Source organism: Chenopodium quinoa, unplaced genomic scaffold, assembly GCF_001683475.1.
Source record: "Chenopodium quinoa cultivar QQ74 unplaced genomic scaffold, ASM168347v1, whole genome shotgun sequence".
NCBI lineage: Eukaryota > Viridiplantae > Streptophyta > Magnoliopsida > Caryophyllales > Amaranthaceae > Chenopodium > Chenopodium quinoa.
The window spans coordinates 2105318-2130649 of NW_018744702.1; the positions used below are offsets into that span (position 1 = coordinate 2105318).

The window sequence follows — 25332 nt, forward strand, 5'->3', positions numbered from 1 at the left end:
TTTCAAAACGAATTTAATAAGCATGATGATGAGGGACGCAGCAAACATATGATTATTCTATAAAAAAAACTAAAATAGATCAAAGCTTATAAAATTAATAAGGTCAGTATACTAAACTATATACGAAGTATATATTTATAATGATAAATATAATTAAATGAGGTATTTGGAGATAAAGGTCTTATCTTTATTATGAATATTTATATTTATAGGAGGGAAATTGGAACACCCAACAAAATTATAATCGTAAAATTTAATATATATCTTACTATGTGATATATATTTCCCGTTTAATCTGCTAAAAAACCCCAATTCTATTTTTAAAATTTTAACTCTTTTCAAATTGTAAATTGCCCATTTCAAATATCAAAACATACTAAAAAAAACTGGCAATCAAATTGGCAAAAACTCAAATTTAACCACATCCTAGAAAACCCCACAAATTCAAAAATCAATTACACAATTCAAATTATATATTAAGAGGAAAAATCTCCCCTTTCAGCTCAAACCGTTGAAGAAAAAGAAATCACCAAACCCGGTGTACCCTTCTTTCAATTCATCCCTTATAACAACCCCAGACCCATCTCCCCACCAAACAACATGGCATCACCCAAAATAGAGGACATGAAATCAGAAGCCATGGAATAAAAGGAGAGAGAATAGAGGACTAAAAAAAAAAACGACCCAATTGATATTGGCTGTTGAAGAGCAAAGTGTCAAACTATTTATATTCTCATGATAGCGATTTATGACAGATATATGAATAAAAATTGGGAAGTATATCACCTCAACTTCAACTATTATCATTAAAAATTAGTAATTTAAAAAAAAATAGCAATTTCAAATAAATTCAACAAAATTGGTTCCTCATAAATAAAATAGATAACATGCAAATTACCTCAATTCTATCAAACATATCATTCATTGTCAACGATTTCCCACTGTAACACGAATCTATTGCCATCCATTCAACAAAAATACCAAGTTAAAATTAAGATTAAGTAAACCATGAATTTGAATGTTTCAAGAGTGATGATGAACTGATGATACCTAGCGATTCAAAGCTTCAAGGGTTTCTAGGATGACGGTTTCAACAGGGCAAGAATACATAAAGGACCTTCAATTCGGAAATCACAATATTTTGAAAGAAGCCAAGAAGGAACCGTGGCTGATGACGCACCAATACTTGATAAAATGGAGATGGTTAGAGTATTTTTTTTTCAGTTACCCATTTTTTGGAATGAGAGAATAAGAGAGTGACATGAACAAACTGTTATAGAGTACGTGCTATTTTTTAGGGTGATAATCTATTTTTTTAAAAATTTTAAATTATGGGATTATTGGAGGGATTAGATGTTTTGGCGGGATTGAATGAGAAAGTAGGGTTGGGGATTTGTTGCAACCTCATTGAATCGAATCTTAAATTATATACTCCCTCCGTTTCATAATGTTAGGGTCTGTTCTCTTACGTTGAAATTCAGTTCAGCTCCTAATTTCCTTCTCTTATAAGATATTCATTTCATTTCAGTTCAGCTCAACTCCTAATTTCCTTCTCTTATAAAATATTCAGTTCAGTTCAGCTTAATTCAGTTCAGTTCAGTTCAGCTGAGTTCAGTCAATGAGAACAGGCCCTTAGTCCCATATATTATTTTGGGCGTTTCAAAAAGATCTACCCATATTGAATATATTTCATTTATAACTTGATTTTTTTGGAATTAATTGATTGTGGATTTATGACATGACTCTAAGTAAGGAAGTTTTTATCTTAAATTATGCAATTATGACTTGTGCTTTTCTAATAAAAAAATAAAAAAGTTAAATAAGGTAAACTAATTATGAATTATGTTGTATTTTAATGTTAGATTCCAAATATATTTGTTTTCTTATTTTATGTAATTGATTCTATATGGGACTAACATTATGAAACGGAGGGAGTATTGGATAACCGCAATTTCTATTATGCTCCCGGAGTACCGTGAGCATGGTACTCCGGATTAATTATATTAAAATTTAAAAAATAGAAAAGGGGAAAAAGGAGAGTGCGTGCGATAGAAATTAGAGGAAATCGGAGCAAGAAACTTAAAAATCATATTTCAATATAACTAATGATGGCTAATTGAAAATTATGTTGAAATTCTGGAAAAAAAAATGTAAACACGAGATAGCTAGATTGTGATGAAGAAATCTGAAAGAAGCGGTGAAACAGTAAAATAAAGCAAACAAAAATTTGACAAATTAAAATAACTTAAGTTTTAAACAAAATAATACAATCTTTAAGTAAAATAACACAATTTTTCAAAAAAAAAAATGATGTTCACACAATATAACTAACTGATTTATATATATATATATATATATATATATATATATATATATATATATATATATATAGGAAGGCTCATGTAAGAACCCTCCTCTATATAAGAACCAATCTCAGCCCTTTATTAGTTTTGATCTAACCATCTAAAATGATCCTTTAGTAATGACAATTCTGTAATTTTGAGAATTTTGTATTTAGAACATAGAAAAAATTTAGAACATAGAAAAAATAATTTAGAACATAAGGTGAAAAAATTTAGAACATAAGCAGAAAATTTTAGAACATAAGAAAAATAATTTAGAAGATAGCAAAAAGTTAGAACATAAGCATCCAAAAAAGTTAGATCATAAGAAAAATAATTTAGAACATAAGTTGAAAAAAATAATAAAAGCATAGGTAAAAATTAATAACATAATTTGAAAAAATAATATAGAACATAGAAAAAAATTTAGAACATAAGCTGAAAAAATAATTTAGAACATAGGAACAAATTTAGAACATAATCTAAAAAACAATTTATAACATTAAAAATAATTTGGAACATAAGTAGAAAAAATTTAGAATATAGGAAAAACTTTAGAACATAAACTGAAAAAAAAATTTAGAACATAGAAATTTTTTTTTGAACATAAGCTGAAAAATATAATTTAGAACATATGAACAAATTTAGAACATAATCTAAAATACAATTTAGAACATTGGAAAAAATTTGGAACATAAGTAGAAAAAAATTTAGAAGATAAGTAGAAAAAAATTTAGAACATAGGAAAAAGTTTAGAACATAAGAAAGGATTCTTACATAAGAAAGGGTTCTTATATAAGGAAGGGTTCTTACCGGATCCCTCCCCTATATATATATATATATATATATATATATATATATATATATATATATATATATAGCAAAAAAAAAAAAATATATATATATATATATATATATATAGCAAAAATAACATTATATGTGAGCAAAATAACAGAAGGTATATATAATCTAAAATAACACCATATTTAAACAAAATAACAAAGGAAATATATATCACTATTTTTAAGCGTAATAACATTAAATCATATAAAGAATAATAGTAGGTTTTATACTAAATAGCACACCATAACAATAAAAACAACACGATCATAGTAACATAATACAAACTAGATGAAGCCCATGCGATGCACGGTTTGTTTGATTTTTTTTTTTTTGTATTTATTAGCTAAAATTTGTTATATATTTAGATAAAATTCCTAATATTAAAAGATAATATTTTAAATTTAATTAATTTAAATTTAAAAATCTCATTCGCCAATTTTGCTTACGTGGAATTTGAATTATTTAATTATAAAAGAAATTAATAATCTCTTATTTAATTGGCTACTACTAAGATTTATAATCCTACGTGGCGCACTAAGAAAATTAGATCCTACGTGGCGCTCTAAAATCTCGGGAAAAAACTCCCCTTTATATATATATATATTAGATTTTATTAAAATAAAAAATCCAAAGTAGTTTCTGTAAGATAGCACATGGTTTTAACAAAAAAACACAAGGTGTAAGCAAAAATAACATTATATTTGAGAAAAATAACATAAGGTATAATCTAAGCTCAACAAGAGCAGATTCAGTACCACTACTTTAACAGTATATTTGAGCAAATTAAATGCAACAATTCCAAAATTTAACAAAAATTAAACCCTAATTAACTCTCTTAACAAAATAATTTAGCTGGTTAATTTTGGGCATGCTTGAGGAGAAATTTTATCTTAGAAGGATGCAATAGAAGAATTTTCAACTATTTCAAATGGTAAAATACAGAGAGAAAAAAGAAGAGTGAATTTCGTCCTCTTGTTTTTGCAATTGAAGAATTGATCTGTTCTTCGTCCCTTTATATATATATATATATATTATTACATTCTGCTGAGCGCACTTTCTTAAGTTAAGTTTCTAGCCCATTAATTAGAGCACTCTCAATGGTGAGAGTTTTTTTAGCTCATGAACATTTTTTGTGAGGAAAAAAAATGCTCACAACTCACAATGGTGAGTAAAATGAAAAATAGGTAAAAATGCTCATGAGCATTTATTAAAAAGCTCAAAAGTTGAGCATTTTTTGCCATGAACAGTGTTGCAAGTGGGCCCCACACGCGTCAGAAAAATAAAAATAAAAGCTGACTCTAACATCAAAACGACGCGTTTTGATGAAGCTGCCTCAAAGGCGCGCCTCAAAACGCGTCGTTTTGAGTATCAGAAAAAAAAAAAAAAAAAAAAGGGAAGCTGACGCGTGCAGTTCGCTGGCGAATGAGGACGCGACACGTGGCAGCTGGCAGCAAGACAACCAATCAGAAAATACTAGCCGTTTTACAACGGTTATTTATGTATTTCCCATTTTCAGAAAAATATATTTTGTAAAAAAAAATAAAAAAATTACCAATGGTCATAAAATTAAATTCTCTATAAATAGACATGCATTTTGATATATTTTGATACAATTTCAAAAACACCTTAAAATCCTCCAAATTTTAATTTTCTTAAAAGTATTTTAATTTTGTAGAAGAATATTGCTATTGCAATTCATCCATATTGAGGTAAAAAAAAATTATTTAATTTTTAAAATCAGTTAAATATAAGTTGTTGATATTTTTTTGGATTTGTTATCATTTTAATTTGTTTTTTGAGTAAATGTTTGTAACGATATTGATCTTTTGTTTTTTGGTGCAGAATATTTTAATGGATCCAAACAACCCAAATTTCCGTCAACAACTTTCGGGTTTTAGTGATGATTTCCTAACTAATCCCGAGTGGATTTCCAGGCATGATAGGCAGCATTGATTGCATGCATTGGGAATGGAAGAACTGTCCAACGGCATGGAAAGCGCAGTACGCCGGTAGGAACAAGAAAGCAACGCTAATACTGGAAGCCGTTGCAGATCAGGATTTATGGATATGGCATTCCTTCTTTGGGATTCCTGGATCTTGTAATGACCTAAATGTCTTATACCGTTCCCCAGTGTTCGATGAGGTTCTGCATGGTCGAGCTCCTCCGGTAAATTTTACCGTTAACGGCCATGAATACAACATGGCATATTACTTAGCCGACGGTATTTATCCGAAGTGGGCAACTTTTGTTCAGGGTATCACAACCCCTCAACTTCAAAAAGATAAATTGTTCGCTGACCACCAGGCTGTTGCTCGAAAAGACGTTGAAAGAGCATTCGGTGTTTTGCAAGCTCGATTTGCAATAATACGAAAACCGTCACTAGCGTACGATGAGGACATACTGCGAGACATAATGAAAGCATGTATCATTATGCACAACATGATTGTTGAAGATGAGCGCCACAACTACACTCGAGCCGAAGTTCTAAGAGCCTTCTACGAAGAAGATCAACAAGAATCAACACCAGCATCAACATCTACAACGCCACCGTTTGAATTCAACGTAGGCCGACCTACCAACTTTGACTTCAACGCATTTCTACAGCGAAAAGCTTCCCTCCGTGACAGAGAAATTCATCTATCTCTGAAACGTGATTTAGTCGAACATATTTGGCAACGATACGGGCCCCGTAATTAGGGAGAAATTAGATGATGTAGTTGTTGTGTTTTTTTTATTTCCTAAGTTTAATTGCGCATGACGTTGCAAATTAATTGTTCTCTAATATTGTACCGCTTTTAAAATAAATAAAAAATTATGAGCTTTTTTTTACAATTATTTATAATAACATAAATAATTTTACGATAAATTTTAACGATAAAAAAGAAAAAAATAAAAAAAATAAGTTACACATAATTAAACTAGTTTTTATTTATTTGGAGTAATGTTAAAATATAAATGAAATAAATAAATAAAGAAGTGTTGTGTAGGAGAGAGAAAGTTATGGTGGGGTATTGAAAAAGTAAGAGAGAGATAGTGGTGGGTGAACATTTTTTTTTGCTCACCATTGGGAGAGGAAATATGAAAAAAAAATTTGCCCATGAGCAAAATTGATTTGTTGAGAGAGAAAGTGGGTAGAGAGAGAGTGGGTGAGCATTTTTTTTGCTCACCATTGAGAGTGGTCTTAGATTGGGCCTGGAGTACAATACTAGATACTCCAGGATTACCTAATACCAATTGTTAGATAACAAGAACAAAAACCCCAATCCAAAAACCCCAACTAAACTGAAGGTTCTCGGAAACAACCACCTACTACCTCTGAAGGTTCTCGGAAACAACCATCTACTACCTCTGAAGGTTCTCGGAAACAACCCGAAGTTTCCATCGCTGCTCAACCAGAACCAGAACCATCAAAACCGCCACTCCCGTAAGTCACTGTGGTTTTTTTTTTTTGGTTGCAAAATCACTTGTTCTTGAGGTTTTCAGATACATTTGTATTTTTTTTTCCAGTAAAATTTCTTATCATGAAATGCCTTCTAATCACAAGAAGAAGTTCTTCATTAATGACGATGTAGGTGGTAGTGTTAGGAAATACATTGGAATGGTAAGTTGGTTGAGGGTGATGGGATGTTTTGAGGGTAGTGTCTTTGAGGTTATTCCAAATCTGAAATGGGGTGGAGAAAGTTACCCACTTGTTGAAGTTGAAGTGGTAACACCGGAAAACAAGTCTGCAAAATTTCTTATTGCCAAGTCGTCTTTATATGTAATTGGCTGTGTGCTGCGTTTGCTGAGCTTTCAGTTTAGTTGTGAGTTTTAAATTGATTCGTTCGTCATGCTACAAGATTATGATGGGAGTTATAGAACAAAACCTTGGAAAAAGATTGGTCCAAAATCCATGATTGATGCTATCAATTTGCTTCATGAGGCTGATGCCAATGATTTAGCCAATGTGTCAGTTTATGTTGATGCGGTTGAGATTTTTTATGTTCATATATGTGAAGCTGCAAGGCTATATGTTATTGAATCATTTGTTTGCACAAGTCTGAAACCTTCTGGTGTTGGAAACTTTACCCAACGGATTTATGAAGATGAAGAGAGTTTTATTCTCCCTGGTGATAAGAATCAAACTATTGAAAGTGAATTCGATGTTTACTCTTTAGTGAAGGGAGATGGACCTATTGATTTCGAGCTTTCGATTAATCCTCCCAATTATATTGAGTTTTTCATTAAAAAATTCAAACTACTAAGCAAAGTATGGCTTACATATTCATTGAGTGGAAGGAGGATTTTTGAGATGAAACCAGAAGATGTTTCTAAGCTTCATTTACGCTCTAAGAAGAGCCTGAGGTCTTGTTTAGCTGTTTTGTGCAACACCAACCTGGACAAGATTTTGTCTGAATGGCAAAAAAAGAGCAAAAATAACCATGCAACTGTGACTCCTGCTGTGTTTGAAGAAATGGTAAGGCTTGTTCGTGAGCTTCAAAAACAAAAGAAAGTTTTGTTGTAAGGGAAATGTTCTAAGTTTAGGAAAGGTACCATGTAGCTACGTAAATAATGTCCTGCAATTAAAATTTTTGAATGGGGTCTTCTGTGTAACTGTTTACAGTTCAGGATCTTCTAGCATCCATGAATTTGAGCCACCTTATCCAGGATTCTCTAAAGAAGAATGCTGAAGGTTCTAGGACTCTCACAGTTGGACACAACCTTTGAGTTTTGACCATTTAGGAAAGGCAAAGGGCGGATAACTGTTGCTGAAATTAGCATTCCAGATCTTGGAAAAGAATGGAAGAATGGGATTGTTCAGTCAGCTCAACGGGGGACTGAAGCCAGGTAAAGAAAAATCTCTTCATCATTTGGACGAAAGCAACCAAAGTCATCATTCAGCATACGGAGTTCCAAGCTGTCGAGCCAAGAAGAAATCTGGACTCCGTCTTACATAGGAACAACTACAGATTTTCAATGTATTGATGATTTAAGATCACTGCAAACAAGCTTATTTGTTTCTTGGTAGTTGGTATTGTTCTTGTAAAGTTTCTTTTTAGCCAATACTTTTTTATATTTGTTATTGTTAACTTGAATTAGCTACATTATTATAATATATATGGCTTCTGGGATTTGTTGAATTCAAGCGTTTGTGATTTTATAGCAAAAGTTTTGCTACTCCGTACATTTTAAAATTTAAAACTATTCGTAATGCTTGTGAAATTGAATTTAAGAAACTGCATCATTATTAACAAGGAGCCAAGGAGTGATATTGTGCAAAGCAATGTTGGTCTTGTGCGGAATTCAGAGTGATGCTATCTATCTCCTCTACTGAACCACTTTTGTGGGAGGAGCTATACTAGAGATTTCACTTATATTATTAAAAATAGAGAATAGTATACCCCAAATGAATAGTGAATTTTTGGATCTATCTTCCTCATTTGTTTGACACAGGGCTGCTTTATCAAAAATTGGGTGTGCCGGTTCCTTTTCCAGATTTTTTACCTTTCATTTTGCTTTAGATCAGTACAAATTGGAGAAGATCAATCTGATTAGGGACAAGAGATTTCCCTCTTGTGAAGCTGGTTGTTTAAGAATTATAGAGAGGTTTCAAATCTTTCAATGCTGAAATTTGGAAAATTTTCAATGAAGTTGTGTGATATATTTGCTGATATTTTTAATTTTGGTTTCATTTGCAATTGGTGGTGTCACAATTGTTTAACAAGAAGCTAATGATTACAATTTGTGGCCTACAGCGAAGTTTTCTTCAATTCAGGTTTGTTCAACAAGAAGATAAAGATTACAGTAATGATCGCTGATGAGAAATTCATCTCCTTAGATGTATGTCAACCCTGAGTAAACTGTAACTTAACTTTCTTCTCTTAAACCCTAATTTTTGCGTTAAATTTCAATTTTCCAATTCAATTTCTAATGATCTTAATTGAACTTCTCAGGTCGAAAATGTCAAGGCTTTGCTTGAAGTCGAGGTACAATTACAACCACTAATCTATCTTTGTTGATTTGATCAAATTGAATTGTAGTAATTGGTTTAGATTTGGGGGAGCAGAGTGGGGTGGTGTTGTAGCAGCAACAATTGATGTACAATGACAAGGAGATGAATAATCATGACAAACTCAGTGTACTCGGTGTTTGCGATGGCGATTTGATCATGATGCTTTCTAATGCTGCTCCGCCTTCTCGGTAATTTTTCATATTATTGTTTATGCCAGTGCTGCTTTTACAAGTACTTTTTTGATGCTTTGAAAATGACGCAAATTGCAAATTAGGCTTTAGTTATAAGCGTCAATTAGGACCGGAAATTCTACTTTTGTGTTTTGGCATTTTAAGTTTTTACTCATCCCCTTGATTAATTTGAGTTAGTGATCTTGTAGGATCTGGATATAATAATACAAATCAATTACATGTGTTTTTATACTGTTCAATTACTTTTTATTTGGTACGCAATTGGAACAAGAGCACAACTCTTGTAATTGGCTTTGTGTTGTTATTGTGTTTGTATAGAGTTGTGCCCAATTAATTCCCTAAATAAATGATTTTGTTTATCTGGGGGTATAATTGTCTTTTCAAGTACCAAAGGAGGGTTTCATGCTTCTTTTTATGTACTAGTTGAGGGGTACATGTGTAATTTTCTAAATTGGACACCTCACCAAAAGTACTGAATAAATGACCACATTTTTTTAATATATTTACAGAAATGTCACCTGATTAACAAAAATTCGTTTATCCGGCAGATAAACTTGTATTTGTCGGTTTATACATGTGTAGGAGAGATATTAGATGATTGATTAATGAAAATGTCAATGTCGCAGATGTCTAAGCTTAGCTATTCTAATCATGGATGATAACAGGTATAATGTGGGATAGGTTTTTGTCTTCAGCCAATCACCCAGCTTGATGAATCCTCCTAAGGACACGGTTGTTACAAAGATAATACTATCCAAGTCTTCTGCTAAAGAGTCAAAATAATACTATCCAAGTCTTTTGCTGAAGAGCCAAATCATCAATAACTATATACTAAAAGAGAGACTAGGAGTGCCATATGTCATCTTTTGGTTAAAAATTTTCCCTCCAAAATGTATTACTAGTATTTATTTTTTTGTCAAATCTTCTTAAACAATCTTCCATTTTCAGAATGAGCCCCTTTTAGACTTTAATATGTTCCTTTTCTTTGCAAGAAGCTCAAATCATGACGAATGTCCATGGAGGTAAAACAATAGCTGCTTTGCCAATATGCATTAAACTGCATCTGGAATTTGATTTGAATTGATCAATTTGTCCTTTTGTGTACTTTATTTTTTATTTTTTTACTTTCAAGCATAGGATATAGGTGTATGTCTATTTTTATTTAGTGGAGTCCGTTTGAAAAATATTTGGATTTTAAAGGATTGTTCAAAGTTCATGAATTCTATCAAGTAGAATGATTAAGTCTTGGGTGAGACCGTTTCAAACTAATTTATTGTGAGACATGTAAGTCATGGGGGAATAAATTTTCATAAATTGTTTAGAGTTGCTCACTCAGTGTTTGGGGGGAGGCCCAACAATTCTTCATAGTTATGTCAACGATCAACATTCGATGAACAACAGATCTACTCATTCACTGCCCAGAATAAAATAATTTTTTTTTTAAGATCTTGAAACTTCAATTGTTTTAATGGAACAAAGGAGATGCATAATAATCAGTCACCTTGGATCCGTATTACATTAATGTTTGTCTAGTAGTAAGGGATGCCACAAAATTCTTACATATACATTTTCCTAGGCTTAGTGGTCTTGAATTCAAGAAAGGGTTTTTGATTTATTTTATTTTATAAATTTTCACTTATTTTGGACATTTTGGTGTGTATGTCCATGTCAAGTTTTTAGCCTTAACAATGCGGTTGCATCAGAAAAAGGGGGGCATAATGTTATTTAAATTACTTTCTAACTTTTGCTCATAGTCACTAAAGTATTGGACATTTGGACCTATTGGTATATGCTGTGTGTTTAAATCTTTGATGCATTTATTGAGTAGATGAAATATCTTAAACAAGAAAAAGGTTAATAATTCTTGAACAGAATTATTATCTAGAGGTCTTCTCATTAAGTTTGTTCGTGCTGTAGCATGTTGAGGTTGTTGCTCCTGATCCAAAGGCTGATGAAGTATTGGTTAGGATTGAGGCAGCAACTGATCAATCCAAAGGCTGACAAGGTATTGATTAAGATTGAGGCAGTAACTCTGAATCCGATTGATTGGAAGATACAGAACAGTATTCTTCGGCCTACAAGTTCCCCACAATACCAGGTATGTCATACACTCATTCTGGCGATACTGCTGTAGTATTTTTACACTAGGGGTTTACCTAACTCTCCGCTCCACCGGTCCATAAAATTCAAAAAGAAATTTGCAGGGCTTTGTTTTCGCTTGACCTATATGAGTAGTGGTTTTGTTATACACCCTCTGCCCCCACTCTTTTCCATGAGAAAGCTGTGGATGGTGGTAACCAGTGGCAGCTCTGGAGAATTGTGTTGCAAATCTCAATGTCTGAAGCAGATCAATGCCGTTTTGTATAGGATGCTGGTGATGATGTTGTATAAGTGTCTTATAATATTTCATATATGCTGAAGATTTAACTCTCTTTATATTGTTTTTTTTTTTATTTTTTTTTATTTTTTTTTTTAATGTTGTAATATTCATATTTTGAATTGGTTTCAGGGTGTATGTCAAGTTTAGAATTTGCTATATCATTATAATTCTTCTGGAAGTGTCGTGGCTGCACCCATTTTCCTTAAAAACCTTTTCTTGTTTGATTAGAGGGTGTTTATTTCTTGTGATTATTTGGTTCTATGAATTTGTTAATTGCTTGTACTTGTTATTGGACCTGATGTGTAGGTGGTGGTTTGCTTATATAGACTGCTTATTGTTTTAAGCTATGTGGGTTTATGAAGTTCTCTTTTGCATGAGTATGGAGTTAATTTCGATTACAGTTTGTCTCTGAAAGACTATCTCATTATACCTGCTGATTTGTGTTTAAGATTTGTAATTAATTAAAATTGCTGAAGGTTGTTAGTATTGATATCATTATTTTTGGTGACTCAGGAAGCAGCTTGGTCATTTTGTCTGCAGGTTTTGTGCTCTGCCTTTTATCACCTTGCCTTTTTACATGGTAAGCTTTTGTGGTTCTGACTATTTATGTGTTTTTGTTTGTGTTTAGAGCTTTCATTGTTCAGGAAGGTTACATATTGTTGGTTCTCTTTTGGGTTGTCATATCTACGAGCAGGTGGTGTGCTTAAAGCCTTTTACTTTGTTGTCTTCGATGGGGTTGCTTTTGGGGTTTGATTGAAATCTGCAGTTGAGGGATTATCTTCAGTAATATGCTATGTGCTAGAGTATTGATAATTGGTGCTAATGGGTTTGTATGTTAATTGTTTAAGGACTTGGATTTATCAGGGTTATATTCTTATTCATAGTTCTCTATAATTCTGCTGAAATTTCGGATAGTGGTTATCTATGTAAGAGCACCCTTTACTTACTATACTACCTAGGCATTATATTGTTAGAGGAAGGCTTATAAGACCAGTGTCCTAGTATAGTCAAAGGATTTGATTAGCAGTAAATCAGAGATGTTTTTGTTCATTGATGATCTTTGCCTCTCTTCTTGGTATTCATTTTATGTTGCTTTTGTTTGTCTTTTTATATAAGAATCTAGAAACAATAGTCAAGGAAAAACAATATAATCAGGTCACTAATTGTGGCTGCCAATGTTTATGAATCTGTCTATTTGATCTACCTTCTGCAATTTGTTTTAATTTTTTTTTTTTTTTTTGCATTTATACAATTGTTTCCTCTTTTACTCTTTACATTATTATGTTTGTTTTGCAGGCTAAATTACTGATTAATCTGGCAAACAAAACTTTTCTTACAGCACTGACAAGCTGCTTTGTATTCCGAAGAGCATTCAAAGCCCCTTCTGATATTTAATCTTCAATGGAGGAGGTAAGTGGTGACTGGATGAGATCTATATTGACACTTTGTATGGTAGATTGGCATCAGGATTATCCTTTGACTCTCTTATTCTTTGTTGACCTCTTATATTGCTGAGATAACTAACTGTTGTAAGCTATTTTTAGACAAGTTTAACTTTTTATTGATTAATAGAAATGTTTGATGATCTGTTTACCTGTTTGTTAATAACCCAAGCTAACTTTTGCCCTGGGTTGATGCAGCTTTCATCGACATTGATACCAGTAGCATTCATGCTTTAGACGAGTTGTACAAAGTCTACAGAAAAGAAATGTTCAGGTAAAAACTCTTTTTCCAAGAGTTAAGATTACTGAGAGGTTGTTTAAATGTGTTAAGAGTTTAAGACCCTATGGGCTATGAGTAAGCCTGATTTGAATTAGCTATAATTGTCTGAAGTTAATACTGATTAGGGTTTCATTTTTATTAGAATTTTTATCATCAAATCAATTTCGTTTCATTTACCTTCCATAATTTATTTGTTAATCTATGATCGAGGTGCGTTAAACTTAAAAGTGACATTTGGAATTATTGAAGGATACTTATTTGGTAAATATGTGCATTGTTTTAGACATGGGTAGTTTCAATAAGGATACAAATTGGCCTTTTGATGTTGTGTTGCTAAAACCAAATATATTAAGTAACAGAGACCTGACCTCGATTGTGTCCTTGATTGCACATAGAATATGAGAGCAGTATAGAAAGCAAGAGGGGAGGAGAGGGAGCGGATGAAGGATTCGAAAGGGTATAGGGAGATAGGGAAAATGTGACTGTAATAATTTTCCTTGTTTTCGCCTACTGAAATTATCTTTGAACATTTCCTACTGAAATTAATATGACTAAAACATTTTCACTAACTAAAATAAATTTAACAGGAAAATTCAGCTTGCAGTGTATTAAAATTCATAACAAGAACATAGGCTAAGGCAAATGGGAACAACTATGAGGAACAACTATGTTTGTAAGAAGCTGAAGTTGAAGGAAGAGAGGTGGGGCTCTGGTTTTGGTTCTGGCTCTATGCACCTGCTGAGATTTGTTAATATGTGATTATACCTACCAAGCCTTTCAATTTTGTATCTGCACATTTTGATACATCATATACGATGGGCACCGGTTAAATTGGATGGTCTGAGTGAATACTGCTTTATGTAATCCTTATGGTTTCTATGATGTGAGTCATTATTCTTTGTATGATTACTTTTGTTATTTTCTTCTTCTTTATAGTGGGGGTCTCCCATCTAACACAGCTGAATTCAGTAAAAAAATTCCACATTATTTTGTGAAACAACACATACCTCCCTAGCCAACATGACTCAACAATGGAAATAAGCCAAAGTAAAGTAGTGATCAAGCTAGTAATAAGGTGGAAATGTGAAACATAACTCAATTTCGAAAGATAAATTGCACCTCTACACCTTTACCAAAGTGGGTCATGATAATTTATTAGTTAGACTACTCAGACTCAAACTCAAATTCATCGTCCCCCACAATGCACAACCATACACCTCACACAGTATTAATCTACGTAAAAGGGAAAATTAAATATGTATGTACATATGTTAAAATCCACCTAGCATTGTGGACGTATTATAGTATGCGATACAACTTGTACCCACACCCTATCACACAGCTTTGATTAATTCATTTAAGAACTCGTAATTATGGAATCAACATTCTAAGAAGATTTCAAAATTCGAGTAGTATATAAGTAATATATTAGCAAACTTTGTCAAATAAATAGTAACCGAATAAAGCCTTTCACTTAGCCACTACACCGTAGGTATTTGCCAAAACCAAATTATATTATCGTAAACTGATTATATATATAAGCTAGTTTCACAAAGATAATTGAATATTTTTAGAGAAGATTATAGATGCTAACAGCAAATTAATTAAATAAAGCTAAGGATGCACACTTGAACTTAATTGACCAAATAAGAAATATGCAAGTAATATACTCAACTAACTTAATTTAGCTAGCAGTCCCAAAATGACATCACATAATTACAAGTGAGGAACTAAGATAATATATCTCTCAATACGTTTCAAAAAAAGAAAAAAAAAAATATATATATATATATCTCGATAATTTCACTAAGTCAATAACTGGATCATTAGGAAACAAATAAAACCAAATCGAGAAAATACTCGTTAATATATATGGCATATTAACGAGACATGTTAATATGAGGGTTATAGACGTCATTTCGCTTAGTAAAGTAAGGGTCGTTTTGTAATTTTGTTGACCATCATCATTAACAGTCTAACGATCGTTAACCCCCAAATTCATAACTCCTTTCCTCAATCCCGTACTGCAATTTGCCAAATAGTTCGAGCAATTCGCCAAGTAATTCTCCAATTCGCAACACCTGCATTTCTCGGAATTTGTCAAGTAATTCTCCAATTCGCACCACTTGCATTTCTCGGAAATTCAATTGCAAGGTTGAAGATTGGCCGCGAATTTTCGATCGAAATTTACTTAGATATTAAAATTCAATTTCACAATCTACTGTTAATCGAGAATCATCAATTTTCAATTTCTTAAGGTAGTATGTAGCAATTTCAATGGAGGAGGGAAAACTCACAAGAAAACGTAAAATACTTACCCTTTAGGGTTAACAATGCCCTTTCATTTCTCACTTTTTCCTCAGGGTTTCGTAGAATTTGGCGGCGGTGCCGCCGGGAACGACTTCCGAAATGGTGGGTCGGGGTTCGTGTATGTTGTGGTGTTGGGTTGCTGTCTGAGATCTTGGTAAAAATTCTGCCATTGTTATATTGAGAAGGAAGGATGAGGAAGAAGGGAAAACAGATGTTAACCCTTAGCTAACGCCCCAGTTAAGTGGCCACATCACCAGAAAAGTAGAAAATATTAAAATAATAAAACAAGTGCTGATATTTGCGAAAATGCCATCATATTAACATGTTATGTCAATATGTATTATTAATTGGGCACCGCTCATAATGTAATGCACAACCCTTAAGTGGCGGACCCACCCTTAGTCACGGTGGGTCAACATGATCTAGCAAAAAAAAAAAAAAGGCTGAGAGCATGAGCATTGGTGAGGTTACTCACCATTATCCACCTCACTTTCAACTATTTTTTTATTTATTTTTTTTCCAAATCATCTTCCACCTCACCTTCCACTATCATAAGCTACTAGTGTGAGTCACCTTATTTATTTATCTACAATGGTGAGGTTACTCACCATTCTCTCTCCTAACTACCCCATCATTTTCTCTTTCTCACTCTTGTTTTATTTTATATTTTGTAAAACATGTATTAATCTCTATTATTTATTTGTAATTTTTGAACTTACATAATTAATTAAAAAAAGTTAGACATTCTTTAGTGCAATATTAATAGTCATTATAAATAGTACAATATTAATAATCACTTATGTATGTAAATTGAAACAATTTTTTTTTTTCTAATTTTTGAAATAAAAAGTACAAAAATAATACAATATATAAATAACATAGTTTATTTAGCAAAGACATCCATTAAAATTTAAAATACAATATTCATTAACAGCGACTTTTGTCATCTCTTCATTCGTCGCCGAAACGTCCCCATATATGTTCAACCAAGTCATTCTTTAGTGCAATATGGGTCTCCCTATCACGAACATTATTTCTATTTTCCATATAACCATTTAGATTGAGCCTATCCAATCGTCCACTTCTCACAGTAAATGGTTGGTTGTTGTTACTAGTTGATGATTCAGCTACATTTTGGGGTTGGTCATTGATAAATTCAGTTGCATCATAATGCAAATATCCATCTCGCTCATCTTCAACAATCATATTGTGCATGATAATACAAGCCATTACAATTTTCCATAAAATTTCGGTCGACCATGCTAGACTTGGTTGACGTATTATTGCAAATCGAGCTTGTAACACTCCAAAGGCACGTTCAACGTCCTTTCGATAACTCTCTTGCTTCTTGGTAAATAATTTGTGCTTACCAGTTTGTGGATGTTTGATTGCTGGGATAAATGTTGCCCATTCGGATAGATACCGTCTGTAAGATAGTAACCCATATTGTATGTATTTCCGTTGACATTGAAGGTAACCTCTGGAGCTTTTCCCTCACATATATCAGAGAACACCGGTGACCGTTGGAGGACATTTATATCATTACAAGAACCCGGTGTTCCAAAAAAAGCGTGCCATATCCACAAGTCTTGCGAAGCAACAGCCTCCAAGATCACCGTTGATGTTTTACTTCTACCTTGATACATTCCTTTCCATGCACGCGGACAATTTTTCCATTCCCAATGCATGCAATCAATGCTGCCCATCATACCAGGAAATCCACGAGCATAACTTTCACGGAGGAGCCGTTTAGTATCCATAATATTTGCCCTCCTCAAGTACTCTGGTCCAAATTGAGCTACAACCCCTTCAACAAAGTGAGCCAGACCTTCTCTTGCAATACTTGATGCGATTTTAAGATACTCGTCAACTGCATCGGCAGATGTACCGTATGCTAACATTCGAATTGCTGCAGTGCATTTTTGAAGGGGGGGATGCACCTAGTCTTCCGGTGGCATCCGACCTTTGTTGAAAGTAAACATCACTTTCTCTTAGTTGATTAACAATGCGTGTGAACACATTCTTACTCATGCGAAACCGTTGACGAAACATATTAGCAGGGTACAATGGTTGGGGACTAAAGTAATCGTTATATAACTTAATATCAACATATTCTCGATCTCTTGGTACATACCACCTTTGGTACGTAGGTTCAAGAGTGAATGGGACCTGATAAGTTGATGTTACAAAGGGAACAACAGCTGTATTGATCGCTTCCTCGATCAATTCATCTTCTTTTTGCCTTTGGGTAATTGATTCATGCCACTCTACATAGTCGTTCACCATGTAATCAAATAACCCTGAACTAGATGAACTAGAAGAATTTGAATCAGAGTTCATTTTGTAATATTTTTTTGTAAAGAGGAAGAGAGAATTTTGTTTTTTTTTTTTTTTTTTTTTTTTGTTTTTGTAGAAATAATACTTATATTTATGTATTGAAATATGAAGTGTATCCCCTTATTTATAACTTCTAAAATAATTCAAAAAAATGACTATTTTTGATAAGGTTTGTAGATATATGAGATATAATTTTCGATAAGGTTTACAGATTTTCTACATTGGTAATTCGTTGAATGGATAAACAACTCAAAAAGATTACATTTCTGATAAGGTTTGTAGATTTCTTTTGTATGACAATTCAATGTATGGGTACACAAAACAGTAAAAGATGAGATTCTCTGATATTATTGCTTACAGATTTCTTGTCAACATGTGACATTTCAATGTAGCATTGCATGTCGGTCATATTTTACAACATTTCTCATTATTGAGCTAATTTTATATTATTATTATTTACAAGATATAATTTATTGGGTAATAAACAAAGAGCAATTATATTTATTAAAACATTTACTTCAATGCATTAAGAAAAAACAACAAAATATTACAAAGGAAATTGTTAAAGCAACATAAGTAACATACATTACATCAATTAAAACTAGAATAATACACATGTAGTTTGACTACCTTAATTGATAGTTAAACTAGCCTAGAAGATGTGCAAATTCTTGCTTTAATTTTCGATATATTTCTTTTTCTTCTTCAGATAGAATTGGTTTTGCAAGAAGGACATCCTTTGAGCGTTGGTTGGTTAGGAATGTTATAAAATAACATCCTTTGAGCATTTGGATTATAAGGGTTATTTGGATCAAAATGAAAATTACTTTGAAAATTTGGAGAATTGGAAGATTGGTTATTTGGATTATTTTGAGAGGAACCACTTCCGTAATTAGGATTATTAAGATTCATAATCACAAATTATTTTTATAATGAAAAAAAGAAGAGTGAAATTTTAAGGGTGAGAAACTATATCAATATTAGGCTCTATTTATAGATAAAATTATAATTATACCGTTGGTGAAATTATTCTTTGGAAATATGTTTAAATGAAGTGAGAAACTACCGTTGGAGCATTATAGCCATACTAACTGTTAAAAATTAATATAGCCGTTGCATTCTACAGCAAACATCAAACACAAATAGCAAACATCAAACACAACTTGCAATATTCATGACAAGTGTCATGTGATAATTGGACCTAAAAAAAAAATCAGATTCTTTGGTTTAGAAAGTCAGCAACTCACGCTCATACTCAGTGCCGCTTCAAACGTTGCTACCTCATACTGTGTGAGGAGTAAGTAATGAGTCAGATATTTCAATGGTAAGCTAACTCAAAAAAAGTGAGATATAGTTTTGAGGAGGGTAGTGACTCACCGTTGTACATTCTCTGAACAAAGGAATTGAAATTTGAAAGGGGAAAAACAAAACAGACATAATACTCCGTAACATTCTCTTCTCTCTCTTCTACAACCTCAAAGTCACAGATTTCGCCATTCGCTACACTCCTACATCGTTCTTGTGTGCCCTTCGACTCTTATAGGTAAGTTAATTGATTTTTAAGTTTTTAATTTCGTATTATATACTAATTATTGACTTGTTGGGTTGATTTTGTGTTTAATTGAGTTGTTTATGTTATTTAATCTAGTCAATTAGTGTGTATGCTCTTTGAAATTGTTGATTTGCTATTAAATTTATCAAATTAGAGAGTTAGGGTTTCTGATTTTTTTAGGAATTGATAATATTGAATTGCTGATTTTTATTTCTTTGAAATTGATATTATGAATTGGCAATGGGCTAGTAAAATTAATGATTTCATATTTTATCTATGAAATTAGGGGAGTTAAGATTTAAGAACTTAGGGTTTTTGATTTTTGTTTTGGAATTGATTAGTTTGGATAATTGCTTTTCTGATTTTTTGAAATTGATATTAGTAGTGGTCAATTGGATATAGTGATTAGTGATTTTGAATAATTGCCTTGAATCTGTATATGTTCAGTGCTAAGCTCACTATTAGTGTTTTAGCTATACTTTATTAGCAGTCGGTGGTGACCCCAGCACCCGAAAATTCCCGGATCTGCCACCCTTTCCCTGATATTGATGGTAATTGTTTCTGATGATGAATTATTGAAAGTTTTAGGAGCTAAATTAAGTAATTTACTTGAAGTATATGATGCTTTGTTTTGACTTTTGAGCTGTATATGGTTCATAGTCACTTCAATTGAATAAAAAAGTACACTTGCTTTGAATGAATCTTTGGTGTGAGTTGCTTGGTGTGAGTACATTATTAGATGAACAAATAATGTAGCTGTTTTATTTTCAATCTTGCTTTTCTTCCCGCGTTGGAGTCTAACTATATAGTTATTTGTGAATTCAAATACTTAATCTAGTTGAATTTTTTTGTTCATTTTCTTGTATTCTTTTGACCCCAACATATTGATGATTATGCAGTTAATTTATTCATTTCTTGATATGGATTTGGATCTCAAGCAGTATGCTGACAAGTATAACAATGTTTCGATAGAGGAGATTCAGAAAATTAGAGCTGAGAATTATAGTAATGTGTGGTTTGATGCAACAATCAGATCTCTTCATGAGAGGAGGGAGTGGGAAAAGTTTTTTGGCAGACGTGCTCTCCGCACACAGCCCCTTGCTCATATATTGTCAGTAGCTTTCAAATCAAAAGATAGAAGTAGGGATAAGCCGCATGCTATGTATGGTTACATCTATGTTGAGTATTTTGATTCGAAAAATAATGTGGTGTCTGAGTTGTATAAAAGAGAGAGGAGTGAAGCTGAGATTTTAGGAAGTGACGGGTTGTTGACATTAAATGGTCCTGATTACTCATTTTGGCCAAATTATGCATGTATGCCATTGATAAAAAATAAAATAACTCTGAAGTTATTTGATGAGACCGGCAACATAATTGCAAGATCTTTCTTTTTGGATGAAACAAATATTGAAGATGATTATGAACAAGTTAAGTTTATGTCCATTGATTGCGAGTAAGGGTCTATTATTTTTAAGTACATTTGTATTCCATTTGGAGTTCATTGTAGAATAGAAATTAAAGTTTGTAGTAGACAAGGTAAACAACATGATGGTTTGAATGTGAATGGAAGGATTATTGCTCGTTATGCCAATACATATGGGAATTATTCTTCTGAAGATTGTGTTTTGTTTGATAAGCATGACTCCCCTGTTGAGATCAACACTGCCAAACGGTTTCCACTTTCTAGATGTTGGGTGTCATTACCAGCTTATTCTTCTCTTGTTGTGGACCTTAATTTGTATGAATTTAAAACAATGCGAAATATTGTTGATCAATCAGTGGAGTTGTCGGCTGAAGATGGGAGAATGACATCAAGTTCCATCTTGCTGGATGATTTAGCTATTCATGTTCATGTCGCATGGTTCTCGCCTGATGTGGTTGGACAACGGATTGACTCTAAGATTGGATTCCCATCTAGCTTTGAACTCTCGTGGTATGTTGCCTGTTTATCTATGCTTAAAAATTCTTATATGATCTATCTTGCTTATATGTCGATAATATCGTTATTTGCTTGGCAAATATGAAACTCAATAAAATCCATAGTGTATGTTGGTATGTTTACAATTGTCAAATGGTGCAACAATTTTACCCAATGAATGCCTACTTGTAATTGTGACTTTGTTTTTGGGGCTGTGTTTTGCCTTAAATTTATCGGTGTAGGTTAGATTTTACTAGACACCTTTCCCTATATCTAGTATTAAATTTTATAGAATAAATGTGATTCTAAGGCTTAGGCTGTAACATGGATTATTCTGTAATGGTGTATTGTTTTCATTTTTCTAATGCACTAAGTGCTTCTTAGTCGATTCGGCAACTGAGCTTGATTTCGAATTAGATTAATATCGGATGTTAGTTAAGGTTGGTAGAATTCTATTGACAAGTTTATTATTCGATTTTCAATAGAGTTGTAGGCAATTAATAGGTCTTTTAGATATCTTATGGTAATAATATTTGCTTATACTTGCTAAGTTTGAATTTGGAATGTTATATTTTACATAATCTGACTACATATACTGCTGGAATGCTTTAGTTTACTTTATTCTTTAACGGGGATGACTGAGAGATTTGATTTATGTTATTTAATGTGTATGAACAACAATGCTAAATGTTGGGTAATGTATTGATATCAAGTAGTATTTTTTTCTGGTTTTATATAAAGTATAAAATTGATTCCGAGGTTAAATTTATTTGTGAGGTTCTCTAGTTATAATCAATATCCATGGACTATTATACATAGCTTTTGGCTGTTAATTGATATTGGAAGATAGATGAGCTAGTCTTGTTCATGAACTAGTGAAGTATCAAATGGGTCTTATGATTATGTTTAAATGCCAAAATATTGGACTATTTGATTGTGATTATTGAGCAAATTAAGGACTTCGAGCCATTTGGATATAAATATCATGTTCATGTGAATGTATATATTATTTAATATGTTGTTTGAATACAGAATGAATTTTTTTCCTTGGATTTTGCTTGAAAACTTTGGTCAGGAATCTTCGTGCTCATTAGAGTAAGCCATGGGCATCTCCTGCCTTGGAGATTTTCTCTGTCTTTTTTGGTGGAAGAAGGCAAAAGACTGTGCAAATTTTTGGTTCAATTGAGGTTTTATCGGATGATGATGACGGGATTTGTTATATCTTTAACAGAGATAAAAAAGATGCCTTGATATTATCTGAAAATGAGAAATCATTACCTGTATCAGATGGTTCCAGAGTTTTTGATGATTGTAGTTCATTACAAATGAAGTTTAGCATAAAGGATACTGAAGACCGTTTAGCTATTCGAGGCTTAGTGGATTGGGCAGGTTCTGTACTTGACACTTCTTTGTGGTATGAAAAGCAATTGTGTTCTCTTATTCCGGGTCAACAGGGAGGATTTGCAGCAATACACTATTCAATCTTCCAGAAGCTGTTGGTGCAAACATTAAGGTGTTTCTAAATCCTAAAACAGGATGTGGTGATGTTTGTCCTAAGATTTGGGGTAGCCTTATTGCTCAATATAGTTGCTATGACTATACATCGCGCTTTAACAAAGACTACTACCGGATTGTGTTATTCGAGAAGATTCAGGATGATCTAATTCAAGTAAGTGATGATTCGAGAATACCACTTTCAAGATCTATGATTGTTGTTCCATCATATGCCTCTCTTATTGTCAACGTAGATATATTATTTGGCAAATCTGATGAAAACTTTTCATGTGCTACAAAAATTGAAATTGGTGAAGGTTTCAAGATTGTAGAGACAAATAGTTATCTTCTTCGTATTGAGGTCGATTGGTGTGAGATTAAATGATATTTATTGTATTATTTAGGAACTCTTTTGGTCATTAATCTTAGAGTAGAGATTTGGCTAGTGATGTTATGTTAATGTATTACTTAGGAACTTTTTGGTCTTTTGCCTTACTCTTCGTAGAGTAAAGGTTTCCCAAGTGATATTATATTATTGTTCAGTATTATCTAGGAACTCTTGTGGCGTTTGCCTTACTCTTAGCTATTATGTTCTTATATTTATATATAAAAAAAATGCTGTTTTAACTCCATGCACTTGGTTTTGTCTCATTTTCTTTGAGTTACAGGGCCTCCATAATGGTAGGATCCTAGCTTGTTGGCTCAACTATTGTCAATTGAGAGATTTTTTCTGAGAGTTTATTCTTAGTGTTGATCATTGGAAATGCTTAGATAACAATTGTGATTTTTATATAGTTTGCTTGCCCACCATCATCATGTGTCCTTTGTTGAGTAAGATGTGTATTCTGAAGCCTGGTGTATCTTGCTCAAGTGTTACGCTTAAATGTATTACAGTGTTGGATTTTTTGAGGCATGGTCAGGTTTGATAAGAGTTGTCTAATATTGTCATGGCTGGTACCTTAATAAACTTATATAGTGATGAATTACATATTCTACCTGAAGTGCATCATAGGGCAAATTGGGAATTTTGGTTGCTCTGTTTGATAGCATGTTAAAAAAAAAAAAAAAAAAAAAAAAACAGGATTTAGGTTTTATTTAGTCTACACTTAACAACGTTAAAATGCTAATAATGCCTTTTAATATGTTGAAAATTTCACTTAACATGTTGAAACGTTTTCCCATTTGGTATTTGGATGAAACCTTTGTAGGGGAAAACTCATGAAAAAGTTTTCCTGAGCTATCTGACAAAAGGTGGGAATCTGCAAGTATTTCTTCAACTTCATAGACAAGCTCTTACAAATCAGCTAGAGTGCATTTCAGAAGCTCGTTTTTCCTTTTAAGCCTCTCTGCGTCCTCGTAGAAGCTTTTCATGTATAGGAGATCGGTTTGTACCTTCTGAAACTGATCCCTGTAACCAGTAGAATATTACCTTCCTTGACAAGGACTTTGAAGAGTCTTTCCAAACATACATTCACTTCTCTCCTGATTAAACAGCAATGGCATTTCAGAATTGCAAGTCACAGAACGAAAAGAGAAAAGTGTGACATAATAAAAGAGCTCTCTGCTTGGATTACCTTGCTCTTGATTAGCACAAGCCTGCTCACTTAAATCATTCATGATAACTTCAGGTTGTTGGAATGTAGATGGGTGACCTTAAGCAGTGTCATCTCGCTCATCATGCTGCTTTGTGAGATGTTAGGAATTCTCAAGTTTGGGGGATATTTTTGGGGATTAGGTGTATTTGATTCGTCTTTCTAATGGTGGAACTGAGCTTGTATGTGAAGGATTGTTCTCTCACCCAAATGAGATCTGGGACCTTGCTTCTTGTCCTTTTGATCAGCGTATCTTCTATACCGTCTTTTTTAATGGTAATTTATTGACTATTTTATTGCTTTCTTTGCGTTTCGATTTATTTGATTGAAGTTGGACTTGTAGAAAATGCTACTTTAGTTGATGTCTTTGTGCACAATTGGCTGATATATTGGAATGTGATTGTTGATGATTGTCATTTGTCAAAACTACTTTTTCACTTGGTTCAGGTGTATTTTCATTTTTATCTGAATTCAGAACTTGAAATGTCGTTTAATGTGGGCTGGTGAAGAGAGCGAAAAGGAATACCGTTTGTGTCAAGATATTCTTTTATTGCGGAGAAATTGCATGGTGTTTCCTAGGAATGCATTGGTGCATACTTACAAAACTAGATTTAAGCATCCTCCTGAATGATTACATCTTATCTAATAAAAGTTTCTG

General features: G+C 32.8%; 3 protein-coding genes and 1 long non-coding RNA gene across 5 annotated transcripts; 3 read left to right on the top strand and 1 right to left on the bottom strand.

Moving 5' to 3' along the window:
• Positions 1 to 6437: 6437 nt before the first annotated feature.
• LOC110702794 lies at positions 6438 to 8303 on the top strand. Its single transcript, XM_021880541.1, has 2 exons — positions 6438 to 6610; positions 6694 to 8303. The coding sequence occupies exon 2, from the start codon at positions 7016 to 7018 to the stop codon at positions 7688 to 7690; it is 675 nt and encodes a 224-aa protein (XP_021736233.1). The 5' UTR covers positions 6438 to 6610; positions 6694 to 7015; the 3' UTR covers positions 7691 to 8303.
• Positions 8304 to 9159: 856 nt separating this feature from the next.
• Positions 9160 to 13039, top strand: LOC110702795. 2 transcript variants are annotated; one of them, XM_021880542.1, is made up of 3 exons: positions 9160 to 9366; positions 11287 to 11467; positions 12263 to 13039. In XM_021880542.1, the coding sequence occupies exons 1-3, from the start codon at positions 9263 to 9265 to the stop codon at positions 12347 to 12349; spliced, it is 372 nt and encodes a 123-aa protein (XP_021736234.1). In that variant the 5' UTR covers positions 9160 to 9262; the 3' UTR covers positions 12350 to 13039. The 2 variants fall into 2 exon arrangements, with proteins under 2 accessions (XP_021736234.1, XP_021736235.1); XM_021880543.1 differs by lacking the exon at positions 9160 to 9366 and adding an exon at positions 9374 to 10391.
• A 3693-nt stretch (positions 13040 to 16732) lies between these two features.
• On the bottom strand, positions 16733 to 18121 carry LOC110702817. Its single transcript, XM_021880563.1, has 3 exons — positions 17809 to 18121; positions 17205 to 17690; positions 16733 to 16974 (listed from the first exon to the last, which is right to left on the bottom strand). The coding sequence occupies exons 1-3, from the start codon at positions 18119 to 18121 to the stop codon at positions 16733 to 16735; spliced, it is 1041 nt and encodes a 346-aa protein (XP_021736255.1).
• Positions 18122 to 19677: 1556 nt separating this feature from the next.
• LOC110702796 lies at positions 19678 to 23664 on the top strand. The gene is made up of 2 exons (XR_002507588.1): positions 19678 to 21603; positions 22664 to 23664. It is a non-coding gene; the product is annotated as an uncharacterized LOC110702796 (long non-coding RNA).
• The last annotated feature ends 1668 nt before the right edge of the window (positions 23665 to 25332 follow it).